The sequence below is a fragment of the Acipenser ruthenus genome, chromosome 24, assembly GCF_902713425.1.
Source record: "Acipenser ruthenus chromosome 24, fAciRut3.2 maternal haplotype, whole genome shotgun sequence".
In the NCBI taxonomy this organism is placed as follows: domain Eukaryota; kingdom Metazoa; phylum Chordata; class Actinopteri; order Acipenseriformes; family Acipenseridae; genus Acipenser; species Acipenser ruthenus.
In genome coordinates, this window is record NC_081212.1 from 14,855,251 (window position 1) to 14,875,929 (window position 20,679).

The 20,679-nt window shown below is 42.0% G+C and overlaps 1 protein-coding gene across 1 annotated transcript in view; it reads left to right on the forward strand.

Moving 5' to 3' along the window:
- The window catches only part of LOC117429675 (CD276 antigen), an 84,090-nt gene extending 66,157 nt beyond the window's left edge, over window positions 1-17,933 (forward strand). The window contains exons 7-8 of the mRNA XM_058998428.1: window positions 2,036-2,068; window positions 17,041-17,933. Of these exons, the coding sequence (XP_058854411.1) occupies window positions 2,036-2,058 (23 nt within the window). The 3' untranslated portion in view covers window positions 2,059-2,068; window positions 17,041-17,933. The remainder of the gene's footprint in view (window positions 1-2,035; window positions 2,069-17,040) is intronic.
- Window positions 17,934-20,679: the final 2,746 nt, after the last annotated feature.

Consider the following 20,679-nt stretch of genomic DNA (forward strand, 5'->3'; position numbering starts at 1 on the left):
GCCCCACACCTGGGTATACCAGAACATGCCCCACACCAGGGTGATTCCAAATCCAATCAGGTAGACAGATGTAAAATACATATGTATAAAAGTTTAATGCTAACCAGTGATCAGGGCCAATAGAAAATAGCAGAATGTTTTGTCCAAAATTGCAGAGATATTTGATCTGATCTAGCAGAAAAGTGCTGGGAATGGGGGGTGGGGTATGGTATTCTGGGGCAAACCTAATACTGTAAATAAATAATTGAAATACAGGAATAAAATAAAAACAATGTGGAGCAAACTAATTCTTTGAAGTTAACACAGCAGGGATATATTTATATTATTTAATATTGCATTATTGTAAACAAAATGAAAATTGCAGATTCTGTCATTTAAATTGCGGGTGCAATTAAGAACATAAGAAAGTTTACAAACGAGAGGAGGCCATTCATCCCATCTTGCTCGTTTGGTTGTTAGTAGCTTATTGATCCCAGAATCTCATCAAGCAGCTTCTTGAAGGATCCCAGGGTGTCAACTTCAACAACATTACTGGGGAGTTGGTTCCAGACCCTCACAATTCTCTGTGTAAAAAAGTGCCTCCTATTTGCTGTTCCGAATGCCCTTTTATCTAATCTCCATTTGTGACCCCTGGTCCTTTTTTTCTTTTTTCAGGTCAAAAAAGTCCCCTGGGTCGACATTGTCTATACCTTTTAGGATTTTGAATGTTTGAATCAGATCGCCGCGTAGTCTTCTTTGTTCAAGACTGAATAGATTAGATTAAATTCTTTTAGCCTGTCTGCATACGACATGCCTTTTAAACCCGGGATAATTCTGGTTGCTCTTCTTTGCACTCTTTCTAGAGCAGCAATATCCTTTTTGTAACAAGGTGACCAGAACTGAACACAGTATTCTAGGTGAGGTCTTACTAATGCATTGTAAAGTTTTAACATTACTTCCCTTGATTTAAATTCAACACTTCTCACAATATATCCGAGCATTTTGTTGGCCTTTTTTATCCTAATTTTCTATTGGCCCTGCAAATAACAAAAAGCCAGGTCAAAAAAATGTGTAAATATAGATTTAAAAACATTTCCAGTGTCTGCATCCCTGCTATACTGAGGAATAGGATTTTTTTTTTTTTAACAGAATAGAACAAAAGTGGATTATATAGAACTGCTATATGAATACTTACCATAACTGTGTGTGTGATCGGTGGTGCAGTCAGAAACGACGTGTTTACAGCTATGCGCTAATGAACCTGAAATCTCTTTCATTCTGAAGAATGCTCCTGTGGGAATAATATCCATTCTCTGTGGTATGCTCTTCACACTTACCTTGGCTATTTTTAGAAGCCAACACTACACGAGTATATTGGTTTGCAGCTAGTAATTAGACACATCAGCCCTTCCACCCATACATCTCTGCCACCTCTGTGGTGGCAGCAGACAGTGTTGGTGTAATTTAATTGGCAGCTTTTGAATTTCTGTAATTAGAGACCCGGGCTATTAGAGTAAGGCTACACAGTGTCCTAATGCATCGCTGTCCAGCCCCATCTAAAACAAGGCGTATGATTTACTGAATAATGGTCACAGGGTGAGGGGTGGTTCTGTGCTCAAGCCTCTTTGAGATGCCCTGTTCTAGAGCCAGGTTAATGTTTCTGTTTCCTGTCACAGTTGGTTTGAACTGGAGGGGGATACAGTGAGTCAGCCATATGTCACACTGAGGTTTTACATACAGAGAGAGAAAGCCATGTATCCAGATGTGAAGAATTGTGCATAACTTGTATATTCTATTGACAGTTCCCTGAAGCTCGAGCTGTAACCTGCTCTATTCAGACTCGATCAGTCGTTTATGGATAAGACTGGCATTAGATAGGATTTCCTAACTAATGTTAGGATAGGATGAGACACTTAGGAAATTGTTGACACTGCCGATTAAGGAAATGCTTTTGTGAACGATGATAGGAAAGCAAGTTAGGAAATTGTTCTGTAATACTGCCCCAGATTTGGTAAAAACTGTTAACTCTCTGCTCTCTTGTCTGTCACTCTTTCAGCAATGCAGCCACTGAAAACATAAGAAAATGAAGGTGAGTGTTTTCTTTTGGTTTTCAACTCTACTGTAATAACTAACTAAGGGTGTAAATCTACATTTAATACCTCAACCTTTTTATCTTGTTCATGGTGTAACCATACAAATTTCCCATCGTTCACAAGCAATATTCAAAAACAATGGACATTTCCAGTTGATAAAATACTATGTTACTATTTAACCCTTTACAGCCACTTCATTACAGGACATGACATTGAATTTTTGTTTAACCCAGTTGACTGGGCTGTGGTGTATGTGTTACTGTACAACAGACTCATCTGCAAGACCTCAGATTCGATTATAGGGAAGTTTAATTCTTTAAATAATTTAGTAAAAGCTTTTTGAATAGTGCCCAGTATAAGCTCATTGTATTTCCAGTAAATAGTGACATCCAGCCTCCCCAATAATGTTTTGAACTTAGCAAGCAAAAATAATATGCACCATTAAAAAAGCATTCTTTTGGCCCTTGGACAGGGGGCAGAGGTTACCTTGTAGTTCACTCAGGAAAGGTACTTGAGTGGTGTTTGTGCTCCTCCTCCACTGTTGAAGCGACACTGTGAATAAGTGCAGTGCAGGTTTGGGATGAGCCAGCCAGCTCAGCACAGATCCCCTGCCCCCGCAGTCCAGGAGATTGATGCACTGTGCTCCTCGCTGCTCCATTTGAATGACGTTGATGTACGATGGTTATACACCAGAGCTGTCTCCCAGCCCTGGCGTCAATCAGCCAGGGTGTAACGTTTTATTAACTGCTGGCTCTCCCCCTCGGTGGGTGGGGGTGGGGGTGTACGACAACGGGACAACGACAGGCGAAACAGGTTAGTCACCCTGCACATGCCAGCACCCCGGTCTAGATAAACTGAACCACTACTGTGTGGAAAACCTTTCATTTATGGACATATTTAGGGATGCCCTGGAAAAACGTGATTAACCCTATCCTTGCTTGTCATAAAAAAATGAACTGAAATTATTATGGGTTATCAAGTTTTTCCACGACATCTTTTATAAAAATAGTTTCTGATAAGTTTTCCAGGACACATCCCTCTTTTAAAGATGCAGACTGTTATTCACAAAGCGTTAACTTTGAGTTATACAGCAAACACAAGAACATTTATGAACAAGGAGACGCCAGTGGAGTGGTGGTTAGGGCTCTGGACTCTTGACCGGAGGGTCGGGGGTTCAGTCCCAGGTGGGGGACACTGCTGCTGTACCCTTGAACAAGGTAATTTACCTAGATTGCTCCTGTAAAAACCCAACTGTATAAATGGGTAATTGTATGTAAAAAATAATGTGATATCTTGTAACAATTGTAAGTCACCCAGGATAAGGGCGTCTGCTAAGCAATAAATAATAATAATAAATAATAATTCAGCCCAGCAAGGCTTGTCCAGTTCCCGAAACAATGATCTATTCAAGGATACCACGATAATTAGCAAGCAAGGTGGCGGAGTGAGGTACAAACGGCAATAAATGACACTGAACATGGGGCTAAAACTGTAAACAACGTGTTGAAACAAACCCATAGGCTGAAGTTGATTGTGAGACGTGAAACGTTGATTCTGATTTTCTACTCGGCCCATTATCAGACACTACATTCTAATAAACTGACTGTTACATAAAGAAGAACTATGAATGAGACCATAAACTGATGCATCACTGTAGCTTTTATTAGTCATCATAATAAAGCTGTCTGATGTTTTAAATACAGTGTTAAGAAAATGATTCTTTATTGACAGTGAAGATAACAGCCTTAATACCAGGTACTGTGTGTCTTTACCTAACGTTTATTCTGCTCTCTGCAGAGCTTTTTTCTTTTGATGTGTCTGTCGAGTTGTGTTAAGTTTATGTTTTATCTGCGAGTGTCCGCCTGTGCATAAAGCTATTTTTGTTTTTACCTGTTATGTGGGAGACATGAGGAATATTCTCATGATGTAGGAATATTCTCATGATGTAAAATGAACGAGAGAGACTGGGGTACAATGCTATGTATTTCATTTGAATGTGTGTGTGTGTGTGTGCACATGTTTGTGTAAGGATGGCAAACAGGGATACACTTCGATGGCAGTGTTATGGCAGATGTAGATGATTTGGTGTTCCAGATCAGAAAGAGTACAGTGTTTTGTTGTAAATCTGCAGTTCCAGCTGATTCCTGGTAATGTGCACCTTTTTGACGCTGATTTGATAAGACAGCATCACATTGTAAAAATTTACCCTGAGGGAAAGTGCTTTAATCGAATTCTTCCTTCTTTTTTCTTTCTTACTAGATGTTTTTAAATGATTTCTTGTAATCCTATTACTTCTACAGTATAGATGTAGTTACAATATTTAAGTCTCAGAATGGAACACAGGGAAACAAAGCTTGAAGTGATTCTTGCAGTGCTGACATTGAGATATTTTTCTGAATGATTCAGCTAAAGAGCTCTCGCACCACTGGAGGGGTAGGAGGCAGTTATCGTTATTGTAGACTAATCAGAGCTACAGGTGTATTCTAAATATTATTAGTTGAACATGAACATTTTAAGAGCAATGCTTTCTGAAATAGATAAAATCACATAAACTCGTCATCATACTGACGGGGGAACGAAGAGCTTGAGCATGTAACCTCGTCATCATACTGACGGAACGAAGAGCTTGAGCATGTAACCTCGTCATCATACTGACGGAACGAAGAGCTTGAGCATGTAACCTCGTCATCATACTGACGGAATGAAGAGCTTGAGCATGTAACCTCGTCATCATACTGACGGAATGAAGAGCTTGAGCATGTAACCTCATCATCGTACTGACGGGGGAACGAAGAGCTTGAGCATGTAACCTCGTCATCATACTGACGGGGGAACGAAGAGCTTGAGCATGTAACCTCGTCATCATACTGACGGAACGAAGAGCTTGAGCATGTAACCTCATCATCATACTGACAGAACGAAGAGCTTGAGCATGTAACCTCATCATCGTACTGACGGGAACGAAGAGCTTGAGCATGTAACCTCGTCATCATACTGACAGAACAAAGAGCTTGAGCATGTAACCTCATCATCATACTGACAGAACAAAGAGCTTGAGCATGTAACCTCATCATCGTACTGACGGGGGAACGAAGAGCTTGAGCATGTAACCTCGTCATCATACTGACGGAACGAAGAGCTTGAGCATGTAACCTCATCATCATACTGACAGAACGAAGAGCTTGAGCATGTAACCTCATCATCGTACTGACGGGGGAACGAAGAGCTTGAGCATGTAACCTCGTCATCATACTGACGGGGGAACGAAGAGCTTGAGCATGTAACCTCATCATCATACTGACAACAAAGAGCTTGAGCATGTAACCTCGTCATTATACTGACGGAATGAAGAGCTTGAGCATGTAACCTCATCATCATACTGACGGAACGAAGAGCTTGAGCATGTAACCTCGTCATCATACTGACGGGGGAACGAAGAGCTTGAGCATGTAACCTCGTCATCATACTGACGGGGGAACGAAGAGCTTGAGCATGTAACCTCGTCATCATACTGACGGAACGAAGAGCTTGAGCATGTAACCTCGTCATCATACTGACGGGGGAACGAAGAGCTTGAGCATGTAACCTCGTCATCATACTGACGGGGGAACGAAGAGCTTGAGCATGTAACCTCGTCATCATACTGACGGGGGAACGAAGAGCTTGAGCATGTAACCTCGTCATCATACTGACGGGGGAACGAAGAGCTTGAGCATGTAACCTCGTCATCATACTGACGGAACGAAGAGCTTGAGCATGTAACCTCGTCATGATACTGACGGAATGAAGAGCTTGAGCATGTAACCTCGTCATCATACTGTCGGAATGAAGAGCTTGAGCATGTAACCTCGTCATTATACTGACGGGGGAACGAAGAGCTTGAGCATGTAACTTCGTCATCATACTGACGGAATGAAGAGCTTGAGCATGTAACCTCATCATCATACTTACGGGAGAACGAAGAGCTTGAGCATGTAACCTCGTCATCATACTGACGGGGGAACGAATCTGTAGCGGTGGTGCATCACACAACACAGGCCCCTTTTATATTTGCTCTTTTAAAGGCAGATTTGGAGAAACATGAACCACTCAATGGTTGCAAACAACATACACTACATAGTAAGGGAAATTATACAATACTGTGCAAAAGTTTTAGGCAGGTGTGAAAAAATGTTGTAAAGTATGAATGCTTTCAAAAATAGACATGTTAATAGATTATATTTATCAATTAACTAAATGCAAAGTGAGTGAACAGAAGAAAAATCTAAATCAAATCCATATTTGGTGTGACCACCCTTTGCCTTCAAAACCGCATCAATTCTTCTAGGTACACTTGCACAAGTCAGGGATTTTGTAGGCATATAGTCAGGTGTATGATTAAACAATTATACCAAACAGGTGTTAATGATCATCAATTCGATATGTAGGTTGAAACACAATCATTAACAGAAACAGCTGTGTAGGAGGAATCAAACTGGGTGAGGAACAGCCAAACTCAGCTAACAAGGTGAGGTTGCTGAAGACAGTTTACTGTCAAAAGTCATACACCATGGCAAGACTGAGCACAGCAACAAGACACAAGGTAGTTACACTGCATCAGTAAGATCTCTCCCAGGCAGAAATTTCAAGGCAGACAGGGGTTTCCAGATGTGCTGTCCAAGCTCTTTTGAAGAAGCACAAAGAAACGGGCAACGTTGAGGACCGTAGACGCAGTGGTCGGCCAAGGAAACTTACTGCAGCAGATGAAAGACACATCATGCTTACTTCCCTTCGCAATCGGAAGATGTCCAGCAGTGTCATCAGCTCAGAATTGGCAGAAAACAGTGGGACCCTGGTACACCCATCTACTGTCCGGAGAAGTCTGGCCAGAAGTGGCCTTCATGGAAGACTTGCGGCCAAAAAGCCATACCTCCGACGTGGAAACAAGGCCAAGCGACTCAACTATGCACGAAAACACAGGAACTGGGGTGCAGAAAAATGGCAGCAGGTGCTCTGGACTGATGAGTCAAAATTTGAAATATTTGGCTGTAGCAGAAGGCAGTTTGTTCGCCGAAGGGCTGGAGAGCGGTACACGAATGAGTGTCTGCAGGCAACAGTGAAGCATGGTGGAGGTTCCTTGCAGGTTTGGGGCTGCATTTCTGCAAATGGAGTTGGGGATTTGGTCAGAATTAATGGTCTCCTCAACGCTGAGAAGTACAGGCAGATACTTATCCATCATGCAATACTATCAGGGAGGCATCCGATTTTCCCCAAATTTATTCTGCAGCATGACAACGGCCCCAAACATACAGCGAAAGTCATTAAGAACTATCTTCAGCGTAAAGAAGAACAAGGAGTCCTGGAAGTGATGGTATGGCCCCCACAGAGCCCTGATCGCAACATCATCGAGTCTGTCTGGGATTACATGAAGAGAGAGAAGCAACTGAGGCTGCCTAAATCCACAGAAGAACTGTGGTTAGTTCTCCAAGATGTTTGGGCCAACCTACCTGCCGAGTTCCTTCAAAAACTGTGTGCAAGTGTACCTAGAAGAATTGATGCTCTTTTGAAGGCAAAGGGTGGTCACACCAAATAGTGATTTGATGCAGATTTTTCTTCTGTTCACTCACTTTGCATTTTGTTAATTGATAAATATAAACTATTAACATGTCTATTTTTGAAAGCATTCTTACTTTACAGCATTTTTTCATACCTGCCTAAAACTTTTGCACAGTTCGAGCCTCTCTTTTTTGTTGTTGTAAAAAAACAATGGGTGACGCCAAATGTATAGAAAAAAAACACATAAGAAATGCAATTGACTTTTTTTTTTAAACATTACATTAAATTAGATTAGATTGATACTGATGGCTAAACAATGCTAATTGTTCAAACTGTTATGTTATCTCCAGTATTCTAAATATATATTATTATTTTTTTGTCAAACTATATTAAAATTTAATGTTTATGAACCCAGTCAACCAAATATAGATTCTCCCTAGCTTTTGTGATGTGCAGTTCGTGAACGACTCGTTCTTTCCGGTTCAAATAAAACTACGTAAACAATCTTAATGCGGTCTATATTGATTGGTTTTGTGTCATTGAATCAGTGAATCAAATGAACGAAATGAATCGATTCACCAAACTGAACTGAATCAAATGAATCGAGTCACTAAAAATAATTGAACTGCCCATCACTAGTCCTCCCCGATCCCGTCTCCCTCTCCTGCCGAGTCAGACTCACTAGTAGGCTAACTAGCTAGTGGAGGATGTGCCGGTGGTGGTGCTGAACTGGCAGGATTAAGCGCAGACAGCGCTGCTAGCTAAGGCATCGCCATCAGGAGCAGTTTCCCCCTCATTTTTTATTTGGCTTTCCTTTCCCACGACACGTTTCAAATTCAGTAGCGACAACTAGCCTAGGCTACGTGACGCGATTACGTAGGGACCTCTCACTAGCTGACCACCACTGTTTCAAGATCAGTTACTTACCTCGCCGGCCCGCCCCATAACCTCTATGTACAAATATGAGAGCAGGTCTGGAATCGGTGTGGCAAGATAGGATGCGCTTTTACGGGGGGCAGGAGAAATAACGAGGAGGCAGAAGCAACTTTAACTCTGATCGCTTTTATTAGAATGTTTACAGTGCAAACAGTGGAAAAATAATAAATCATGCCGCGAGAGGTACCGGATCCGAGCAAATTAGGTGCCGGAACAAAAAAAGTAAAATCTGAGAGGTGCCGGATCCTGTTCCGGCAGGATCCGGCTCAAATTAAGCACTGGGAATAGGTAGAAACGTAATGGAAATTCCCTCCAATTAGATCCTATTGAAAATATCTTGATGATTTTGTAGAGTTTGTACTTCTATTTTAAACTTTAAAAATGAGAAAAAGATTTGGGTCTCTGTACAGGTCTTTCTTCCTGTATTAATTTCCTACCTATTTGCCTGTAATCAGTCGCTGTTTCCCAGTGACTTTCCAGTCTCTGTACATTCCTTTGTGACATCGTCATCCATAGTGATCAAACACACAATACTGGTGAACTTAGAAATAGTAAAAGAAACATAATACATTCAATGACAAGCGTTTTGGCCAGAATTGAAAGCACTGAAAGACTTATATTCTAAACGTATTGAATTCTGGAAGTTTCTCTTATCTTGTAATAGAAGGCAGGGATGTGGTTGAAGTGCACCATTGAAATATCTGGAAGGAGGGATCAGTGCATTTAATTCAATGGTAGCTTAAAAAATACCATCACAAATCTAAAACACATTTCCCATAATGTTTGGGTCTTTTGTAAAGTAAAATGAGATTACTGAGCGAGTCATACGAGGAAAGATTTAATGGAAGTATGTTGCTAGCTCTATATTTTAAGTCACTCTTTGAGCACCTTCCTCGTGGACTTATGTTCTGTAGAGCAGAAACAACTCTTCTGAACAGATGTGTAGTCACACTCTGTAAGGATTATTGTAAGTGTCATACTCTGTTTGAAAAAACACTACAGAATTTGTGACATCTAGGGTTTTGTCTTCCCTCAGACGCACCTAATAAAGCTTAGTGAAATCTGGAGTGGCTCAAACAATTTTTTTCTCAAAGAATTCGCCTTCCACTAATGAATCTCCTTCAGGGAGGCAGTCCACGGTGAAAATGCTGTGCCATCAGCACTGAGCCAGTAATTAAAACCAGGAGCACAGATCTGATTTATAGGTTTCATAATATACAAGAAATACTGCAGAGGGCTCCAGATTTAACCTTAGGGTACACCCACAACCAAGTCACAAAGCTTGAAGTTGTCTTCATTAAGTGCGATTTATTAGCAGCCACTCGGGTCCAGTTTAAACCAGGATAAAGCTAGTCTCTCACGCCCCCCACCCTCTTGCTTATGTAATGGAAAATGTATTCTACATTGCTAAAATATCTAATAGTCACAATTCCTTGTGCAATCAACAACTTCCACACGTTCTCCAAAATTGGTGTCTGTCCTCAATGGTTCCTGAAATACAAACACATTTAACCTGACTAGTTGATTTTATGTGTTTCACATTTGGGGGTAGATAGGGAGCGGAATCTGCGAGTGAGAGGGAGTACAGATGTTAACTGAGGCTTGAGATTTATGCAGTGTGTTCCCTGTGGCTTAATCTCTTCTTAATCATCCTAAATTTTTGTAACCACGCTCCCTTCTCACTTTATTTTACTGTGTTTTTGTCAGTACTATGCTACTGTCCTATAGGATATTGCTGTATGATGAGTTATCTTTCTCCATGTCTCATATCTGTTTTCTGAGTGCTATGTCTTTTACTCGTTCACTCTCCCTGATGTTTCTTCCTGTCTTTGACCATGGTTAGTGTTGTCATTAACTCCTGGGATTTACGAGGGACCAGTCATCCTGTAAGGAGAGCACAGTTCTTTGATTATCTCTTGGACAAAGATTGATATTGCATGCTTGCAGGAAACTTGGTTTCAAGTGATGTTGCTCGTTTTCAAAATAAACATTACAAGGTAACTGCATATTCCTCTGCTCAGAATAAACATAGAGGTGTCCTTATTCTTTCCAAGAGACAGTACCTTGAAATTCATCCTCAAGGTAATGACTGAGGGGAGATTTTGCTATGTGACCACGCTGTTGAGTAATCTGTGTTTCCGTTCTCTATGCACCAAATATCTTAGACGCACAGTTTTTCGACCAGATGAAACATGCATTGGCCTCACTGGGGAATATCACTGTTATATTGGGATATTTCAATCAGCTATTCAATCCAGTGTTAGACACATCCCACCCTTCAGCCACATATTCTCATAAAACTACTCAATTATTAAACAAATGTATCTCCTTTTCCTCTATCTGGTTAGACTGTTTCCTTGACGTTATTTCTTTGGAGAGATCTATGACTCGGCTACACTTAGTCTTGTTTTTGTCTGAATATTATGTTGTATTAATGTGACATTTTAATTGCATTGCCTACCCCATTTCTCTATTGCCAAAGGGTGGAGAAAAGAAAGGGAAAAAAATTAATAAAAATAATTGTTCACAAAAAAAATGTAGAAAAAAACTGAACATCTGGAGATAGTTTAAAATAAAGATGTGCCGTTTTTCATTTCATTCTAATAATAACCAAGGCCAATGTGATTTAAACGTAACTGTGTTCTTTATTAAAATTAATAAATGTAATTGCATTCCCATCGAAGAAGAGGGTAGAAATATAAAAAGATACAAGCATAGTAATTGTAGAAAAGCTAACAGAAAATTACACCATACTTTGTTCGAGTCTGTATTTCAATTTACAGCTCAAGCTGAAAGCAATCTCTGGAAAATCTAGCCTTTCAGTAAGGAAAATATGTAATGTTGCAACCAAAAGTGTTTCTATAAATACTACATCTTACTAATAATATGCCTACAATTGATGCAAGATCACAAATATGAGTCATAGGCCTCGAGAAATAATGTTGAGATCTAATTAATTGTTTAGCATAATAAATGTAAAAGCTATAACGAAACTACAGAACAACTTCTATATAAAAAAGGATTTGTTGAAGGAGAATTATTTTTATTTAGTCATGTGCCCAATAGTTTTTTCTGCTTTCCTCCCGATTTTCCGCAGTGCCTAATTCTATGTACGTCAGTCTCTAAGTCGAGCTTCCTCCTGTCAGCAGGAGGATCTCCGGACCGGCGAGTCACGTGATCATGGGTGCTATTTTTCCACCGGAAATCTCCAGGTGTTAGACAGTGGTTCATGGACAATTATCTTGAACATCTGCTGTGGCTGGCCCAGAGTGACAACTTAAACTCCATCAAACCACTGTGGGACCACCAACCCGCTGAAATGTCAAACGCTCTGAAGTAGAATTGGCACAATATTCCACCAGATATCTATCAAAATGTAGTGACCGGTGTTAGTAACAGGGCCCGAGCTGTGGTCACTGCCGAGGGAAACAAGGACACACTGCATGTCTGCTCCGTGGAGCTTGAAACTTGTCAACTGTTTCAGTTCCTTTATTGATAAAATAGATTTTTCTGTATGACCTATGAAAACTTGTTTTGTTTTATGAAAGGTATTTTGTCATTTAAAATTGTATTGAAAATACATTTACCTTAGTGTTTTGCCCAAGCCTGATACACCTATTATATACAGATTAATACACACAGCAATACACCAATGCTAAAGAATGTAATAACTAGCAGATATTTATTTCTTTAGCTGAAGATGTCAAAAATAACTTTCTTCTGTTTTTTTTTTTACTGCAGCCTTGAGCCACCCCCTTTTCTTTCACTTCTCCTCTAGCACCTCCCCTTTCTTTCTCTCCTTCACATTACTCCTCACGTATGTCCATTCCTCCCCACCTCTCACCTCCCATTCTCTAGCATCTGATTCCTGATTGGTGGTCGGGGCCAAAATGTATCTAAAGTTGGTTGTGCTACACAGTGAAATGCATACTTGATAAATGCATAAATGCATTGTTGTTTTGTACTCTATTATTATTTGTTTATTTAGCAGACACCTTCATCCAAGGCGACTTACAGAGACTAAGGTGTGTGAACTATGCATCAGCTGCAGAGTCACTTACAATTACATCTCACCCGAAAGACGGAGCACAAGGAGGTTAAGTGACTTGCTCAGGGTCACACAATGAGTCAGTGGCTGAGCTGGGATTTGAACTAGGGACCTTCTGGTTACAAGCCCCTTTCTTTAACCACTGGACTACACAGCCTATAGCACCATTGTGATGGGGTGCAGCCTATTTTGTGGTGGTTTTGTGATTTTTTGTATTGTTTAGAGTGAGTTTGGGGTGTGGTTCAGTGAGTTTGTGTGAGGAATGTGTGGAATGTGCCTGGGCTAATTGGACAATTCACACCTGTATAAAAGGGAGTGGTTGGGTATGTTAGTTGGTGAGTGTTTGTGAGATTGAGAAGACCTGTGTGAGAAAGTGAGTGGTTCTTTTTGGTATAGTTTGTTTAAAGCCTGTTTTTGTGTTTGTCTTTTTGGTTGGCCATTGTGCCTTTTGTTTTGTGTATTTTGTTTAATTAAAAGTATTTTATTTTCCCTGCATATCCTGACTCTGAGTCTCCTTACCTTGGTCAACCTGTCACAGCTGGTGTCCGAAGTGGGATAGCTCCTCTGGAGACTCGGAGCAGGAGTGCAGGATTTTTTTGTTTGTTTGTTTTGTTTAAAAAAAAAAAAAAAAAAAATGGAGCTGGCCCAGGAGGAGGCAGATGACAACTGGGAGCTGTTTTTAAAAAGGCTCGCGGCAGAGTTGTGCCCCAGCTGTGTGGCATATGGGCACACGGTGGCCATCTGTCCCACCCAGTATGAGGAGGAGGAGCTGCCATTGCAAGAGCCGGAAGGGGAGGGGCCAGTGTGTCCCGTGTCTGGAGGGGAGGAGCCAGTGTGTCCCGTGTCTGGAGGGGAGGAGCCAGTGTGTCCCGTGTCTGGAGGGGAGGAGCCAGTGTGTCCCGTGTCTGGAGGGGAGGAGCCAGTGTGTCCCGTGTCTGGAGGGGAGGAGCCAGTGCGTCCCGTGTCCGGAGGGGAGAAGCTGAAGGCCCAAACCCCTATTTTTTGGGGGGAGGGACGAGGGCGTGAAGCTCAGGCTCCACAGCAGACGCTGTTTTTGCTGCTAAAGGAAGCCTAGCGGAGACGCCCGTCACCAGCCCTACCCCCGCTGTCGGAGGAGCCGGCAGTGCCACCAGCTCTACCCCCGCTGTCGGAGCCGGCAGCGCCACCAGAGGGAGACGAGCTGCTGTTCCCGCCTCCGCCACCAGAGGGAGACGAGCTGCTGTTCCGGCCTCCGCCACCAGAGGGAGACGAGCTGCTGTTCCCGCCTCCGCTATCAGAGGAGCTGGAGCGGGCTCTACCTCCTGTTGCCAACAGGGAAGAGGAACTCTGGCCGCTGCCACCCTGGCCGGAGGTTCCTGCACTGTTGGCCATGCCCAAGGATGCCTGCCTCACACCGCCCAAGGATGCCTGCCTCGCACCGCCCAAGGATGCTTGCCTCGCACCGCCCAGGGATACCACAGCCACGCCGCTCAGGGATACCATGTCAGGATCGCCTGGGGTTGCCTGCTGCTCTGCATCGCCAGGGGTTGCCTGCTGCTCTGCATCGCCTGGTGTTGCCTGCTGCTCCGCATCGCCTGGGGTTGCCTGTTGCTCCGCTTTTGTTTCGCCTGGGGTCGCCGAGGGTCCTGTTTCGCCTGGGGTCGCCGAGGGTCCTGCTTCGCCTGGGGTCGCCGAGGGTCCTGCTTCGCCTGAGCTCCCGCTGCTGCCTTCATGGCCAGGGGCTCCCCTCCCGAGGGTCCGCTGCTGCCGTCGCCTCCCGAGGGTCCACTGTTATGGCCCGGGGCTGCCGGACTATCTTTGCTTGGGACCACCGGACTGCTTGTGGGCCAGGGGAAGCCTCTGCCTTCTCCCCCGCACCAGAAGAGATGATTTGGGGACTTTAAGGGGGGAGGTGGCCATTTAGGCCATGTTGTGCTGCGCACAAGGAGGGGAGGTGTGTGATGGGGTGCAGCCTATTTTGTGGTGGTTTTGTGTTTTTTGTATTGTTTAGAGTGAGTTTGGGGTGTGGTTCAGTGAGGTTGTGTGAGGAATGTGTGGAATGTGCCTGGGCTAATGAGGTGTATAAAAGGGAGTGGTTGGGTATGTTAGTTGGTGAGTGTTTGTGAGATTGAGAAGACTTGTGTGAGAAAGTGAGTGGTTCTTTTTGGTATATTTTGTTTAAAGCCTGTTTTTGTGTTTGTCTTTTTGGTTGGCCATTGTGCCTTTTTGTTTTGTGTATTTTGTTTAATTAAAAGTCTTTTATTTTCCCTGCATATCCTGACTCTGAGTCTCCTTACCTTGGTCAACCTGTCACAACCATCTATAGCACCATGCAGATAATAAAACATTCCACAAAACACATACCTGTCAACTTTTGAAAATACAAAATCGGGAGTGGGGTGGGGGGGTGCAATCCATGATACCTTTTTTACTGTTTCCCCTGTAGAGCAGCAGCGGGGGACGGGGGCTGCAGGTGCATGGCTAAGCATGTGAACTTGCCTCGCATGCTGATTGCATGCCTGCCACAGGGCTCCCCTGGGTCCTAAACCCTGCTAGGTACAGATGGGGATTGCAGTAACCACGCACCAGACATGACTTTTGCAGAAATTAACAGTTTGCTGACATAAGGGGGTTTAACATAAGGGAGATGTCCGGGAGAAGGGTCTAATATACGGGAGACTCTTGGTGAATACGGGACAGTTGACGGGTCTGAAAACACCACACAGTACTATCTTTGAGAATTAATTTAGTTTAGTGGGCAGATACAGTGGAAGTCCATTTTTCTCAAGTTGTTTTGTTTGTTTTCTTTACTTTCTCTCATGGCCAGAGTAAAGCATTCAGCATCAGATAAAGTCTGTTATTGGCAGCTGAAGGACTAATACTGGTTTAATACAAACCAAAGCAAGTTGTACATCACCATGTGAAATGGTGTCTGTATTGTGTATGGCTGTCAGGAGTTATGGAGGTTCCTGCTAGGCCTTGTAAATTAACACTGCCCCCCTGCAACGTTATATAATGTTCAATCAAAATGTCTGTTTAAACAGGAGGTAGCTCCACTATTACATTCTGAATGCTTTATAATCATGTTATGTTTTTTTTGTCTGTGTTAAGGAGCTTTCACCTCTCAGTTATAGTTGTCTGCCAAAGACGTCTGTAGCGTAGGCTAGACCCGCCAGAGTTTCTTACTAGAAGCAAGACCCAGCGCCTTCTAGTGCTCTGCCACTAGGATCCAGTTTCCTTCTGCTTTGATGGCAGTACACTGCTGTGCACTAGATGGAGCTGGAGCATCCTAATATAGCACGAATGTGACTGATCTAGCCTGCCTAACATGTCTCTGGCAGGCTGCTAGAACTAAATCATCAAACCTCTGTTCAATTACCGCTCTAATAAGACTAACATGCTGCAAACTACTGACCGCTCTGATTGCAACATCAACTCATTTGCACACAGTAAATTAGCATAGTTTGTATGTAAAATCAATATAAATAACATCTATGATAGTAAACTGTCCAATAACATGGTAACCAGATAAATCAATAAGTTATAAAACTATACAATTCTCTGGTATGTATTCCTTATCAGAAACGATGGAAAGGCCACCCTCTTATTATTTGATAGGTTCCTGGACTGGCTCCACTGTATTTGAATTGCCCAATAGTTTTTTTTTGATACTCTCATCAATGTTTGGCCATTCTGTAGCCCAATTATCAAAACAGCTGCCTCTCTCCCGTTCTGTAATGTAGCGCTCCGATATGACATCTCACAAAGAATGATTTCCAAGGAAATTCCATGTGTTTTATTGAAGCAGACGGAGAGGCATCGATCAAAGGAGCAGGGATGGAGCCAGGGGAATTCACACTGTTTATGAAGATGACATTGTGCCTGATGACAGACATTTGTTTTGTGTTATTTCCCTGGCTTTCACTTTCCCTGAACAAACTGAAATCCACAAAATAATGTTATTCTGAAGCATTGGGGGATTGTGAGGACTGGAGGTGATTTCCAATGAACCTGTACCTTTAAATACCAGTACTTGGGATCCCTGGCCTGTACATTCAGCGGCCCAGGTCTCTTCCATTGATCCTGCTGAGTACAAGATGCTTGTTACTGAACGTTGATTTAAAAAGCTGGTTGAGACAAAGACCGTTGTTTGTCACACTTTAGAGTTTCACAAATTGATACTAAATCAGGATACAGATGGGAATTCAGATATTTTAAAGAGGAGATATTCATCTATTCAGGGATACCACAATATTTAGTAAGTAAGAGGTCCGAGTGGGATAAAAGGGGCAATACATGTCCCACCCCCATGTATTGTGTATAGCTAGAGAACTGCTTATTTAAATGTGATAAAACTTGTTAAAGACATTCCTAGGAACAGGTTATTGAGAGTAACATGATCTGGGGGTATATTGAGGTGTCTGCCTGTCAGACAGACATTAGTTTACATATTTCTTTGTTGTTTTTCAGGTGAAAGAGAAAACATTGATGTCAGCAAATTAAAATGGCTCCCGTTGTGCGCACCTCCTATCAGACACAGCCACACGCAACTCTTTCTGCTCAAGCATATGCTGCACACCTGGCTTTGCTGGAGGACGTATTTTTAAATTTCAAGTTACAAAAAGAAAAGAAAAAAAAGATTATTTGATGTATCCCCTAAAGCTGCTGGAAGACCTACCATCCAGGACGCCCTGCAGTGAAGAGGAGAGGTTTTCACCCATTCTGTCCTCTACTGGATTTGAAACCGATTGAAAAACTTTGAAGAAGGGCTTCCAAAAGATCCCCATTCCCTTGATGTTTGTCGTTGTGTTTGTATTTCTTAAACTCTGCATTGTTTTGTTTTTTCTGGTCTGCTCTCATTTTAAAGTGTATGGTTATTATATTGTACTGACTGCTTATGAGATCTAAAGAAAGGGGATTGCATTTGTGAGAGAGAGTGCCCTGGAATCTGGGAGGGAGAGCTGCCATGTGACATGCACCCCATTGCATAACTTCCACTCTGGGTGCTGATGTACAACCATAACTTACATAAAGTTGCATGGACTACCATCTGGGCTGTGTAACCAGTTCAGCCATGTCCAACACAGACAACATGCTGACCTTTGAATGCCAATAAACCTGAATGATGGAAAACAGCACCCCCTATGGGTCACTGTACCTACCACAATTATTGTGAAGTGACCTTTTTACTGATGCGGCCTTGAAGCCTTTGTATTTGCAAATTCTGCTTCCAATATACTACAGTAGCTATTACGATTTGTGAATAACTTCCCTAAAAAAGCCTAAAAAGACTTCAACATGAGTTTTAAAATTACTTAAATTCCGCTTTAGCACGTGATTAAAAATACTGTCCAGCAACTGAAGCCTGTTGTGTATTAAATTTCATATCCATACTGCAGACTGAAAATACATCGAGCTGTTTACAAATCACTCAGAGATAAACAAGTGCCTACAAGTGCCTGAACTTCCCCCAGTACTTATAGGGCACAAAACATGAAGGACTGCTTTGTTAAGACATTGTTTTTAAAGCCCATTGTTTCAGAGAGGGTTAGAAGGTATTCTGTTTTTAAAGCCCATTGTTTCAGAGAGGGTTAGAAGGTATTCTGTTTTTAAAGCCCATTGTTTCAGAGAGGGTTAGGAGTGCATTCTGTATTTAAAGCATTGTTTAATCCCAAAAATATGTTTATAATTCTCTTTAAAAAAACTGTCCTTTAAACAAAACAAACGGCCCATTGTAATTCTGATTGATGACGTAATTGCACACAATGCAGTGGCAAGTGTGTTATTTTTGTATCTTCAAATTTGCATAATAGCCTTCGTCAGACTTCAGACAATCAACCAAAGCGCAGTTAATCAGGTCTGTAATCAGGAGAACTTTTATTTTATTTTAACAACATATTAAGCGTAGTGAAATATTCATAGGAGAAACTTCAGGGATTACTTCCCAATTAAAACACATTTCACTGCTGCCCCAAGCCAACAGAGATATTTTTTGATAGGCAGTGCAGCATTTCAATAGCTATGGTTTTAATTACCGTATACCATGGCACAAAGCACAACAATTACTAGAAAGCATGCTAAATCTCTCTACATAACCATGAATGCTTACCAACCCGAAATAATATATATATTTTTTTTACAAAAGATGTTGATGGGATGACAGAAGCAGCAGACAATCCCAGGCAATGAACTTCTTCACACTGATTCTAGTAAAGAATCCAAAGTAGATGAGCCTGTGCACCTGTCAAACTATTTTGTGTAAAATCAAAAGCATGCATGGCATTATTAAAATTCTTCCTGATCCTAGTTCCTGAGGGTTGTGACCACCACTGGTAATTTTACAGTTTTAGGTGGGAGAGAAACTAAATTACAGTTAAGAGGACATTTCTAAATGAAAGTACAGTTTTAAATGGATTTTAAAACTCATGACAGGCAGACCTGAAAAGAGCAGAATGTTCACAGTGTGCAAAGGGTAAAGGTTTTGTGAATAGAGCCCTTAACACATGTCCTGGTTGCTCTCATGCAACACTGAAAAAAAACTGAAACCAAAATTACAGGCCATATTCTGTGAGCACTCCAGCTAGAACTTCAGTTGTCTTTCTAGTTTTATTGTGTTACCATTTTTTTTATTCCTCTCAGAAAATATGCCTTTGAGTCAGCTAGCAATGTGAAGAAATATCCATTGCCTCCAGGAACTCAAGACCACTGGGAATCAGCCCCATTCAGTGTTTGTGCTCTCTTATTTTTAGCACTCTTTGTAATGACATCCAATCTATTTTCGCAAACCCTCCTGCCACTGGTGTATGGTGAGCAGTCCCAGAGCATGTTCCTCTGATCTGAAGAAAATCTAGATAGCAGTCCCACAAATCCGACATTTCTATGTAACTTCCATATCCTCTATCCTGCCCCTGGATCAACAGCAGACTTGACTGTGGTCATCGTCCAAGACAATGCCCACTCAGATCAAACACAGGCTTGTCTGTTACATTGTGTTCTGCTGTGATCTGTGCAAACTGCGCCTCATTCACCCCGATCAAACACTTTCTACGAATTCCAGATTAGCAGTCTTGCCGTTTACTTTCCCTTCTGATCTCGTTGACACTGTCACACCTGACAGCGCATTTCAAACCACCATCCCAAATCAGTCTTTTTAGTCGGGTTGAAGTTTCATTGATGGTTAAGGACAGGCTTCTACTTCAAAGCAGATGGGCCATGTCTGTTACAAAGTGTGTGGCGACTGCTTTGTGAGCATTGAATCAGGTTCTAGAAGGGGAGGGGGGAGGGGTTGCTGAAACTTTAAAGGGAGATCAGGGTTGAACCAGGATTGGATAAAAGGACAAAACATGTTTTATAGAAAATTCTGTCAAAGGAAAGGATGCTGAGCAATAAGATTGTGTATGTCATTGTGTTTTTGCCAATAGAGTTTAACTGTCTGTTTTTTTTCTCTATTCTTCCTTTTCGCTGTTTCTGCTTCTGTCATTATATAGCAGGCTTCCACCCTTCTGAAAGATTTCTGTAATGACTGGTTTTAGAAAAATTGTAACAGCCCTCATTGCAACTGTGGATATGTGAGTAAATGCAAACTCACAGTTACAGAGGGGGACAGAAATTACAGCTAGACATCAGAATAGTTAGTAAGCTTGGTAAATAAAGATCTATTCAGGAAGAGCAAGAGAATGGTAAGAGAACACACATAGTCATTCTGGGTTTCATATGCTCCTCTGGACACTCAGCATTAGATTGGAGCTACATTCCAATCACGTTTGGAGAAAGCATGTTTCCTGGTGTAAGAGACATATTTATGTGTTTCCAGAAACAATTTCATCAGTAAACAACCAGGAGAGATGACATCTCCCACTGAAGGGACAGTGCTTGCGACAGCTGTTAAAAGGGATAATTGTACTGACATGCACACACACCATGTGTTTCAGTCAATGCAATATCAATGCACTGATATGCACGCACACACCATGTCTATTTGTCAATGCAATATCAATGCACCGATATGCATGCACACACACACACCATGTCTATTTCAGTCAATGCAATATCAATGCACTGATATACACGCACACACACACCATGTCTATTTCAGTCAATGCAATATCA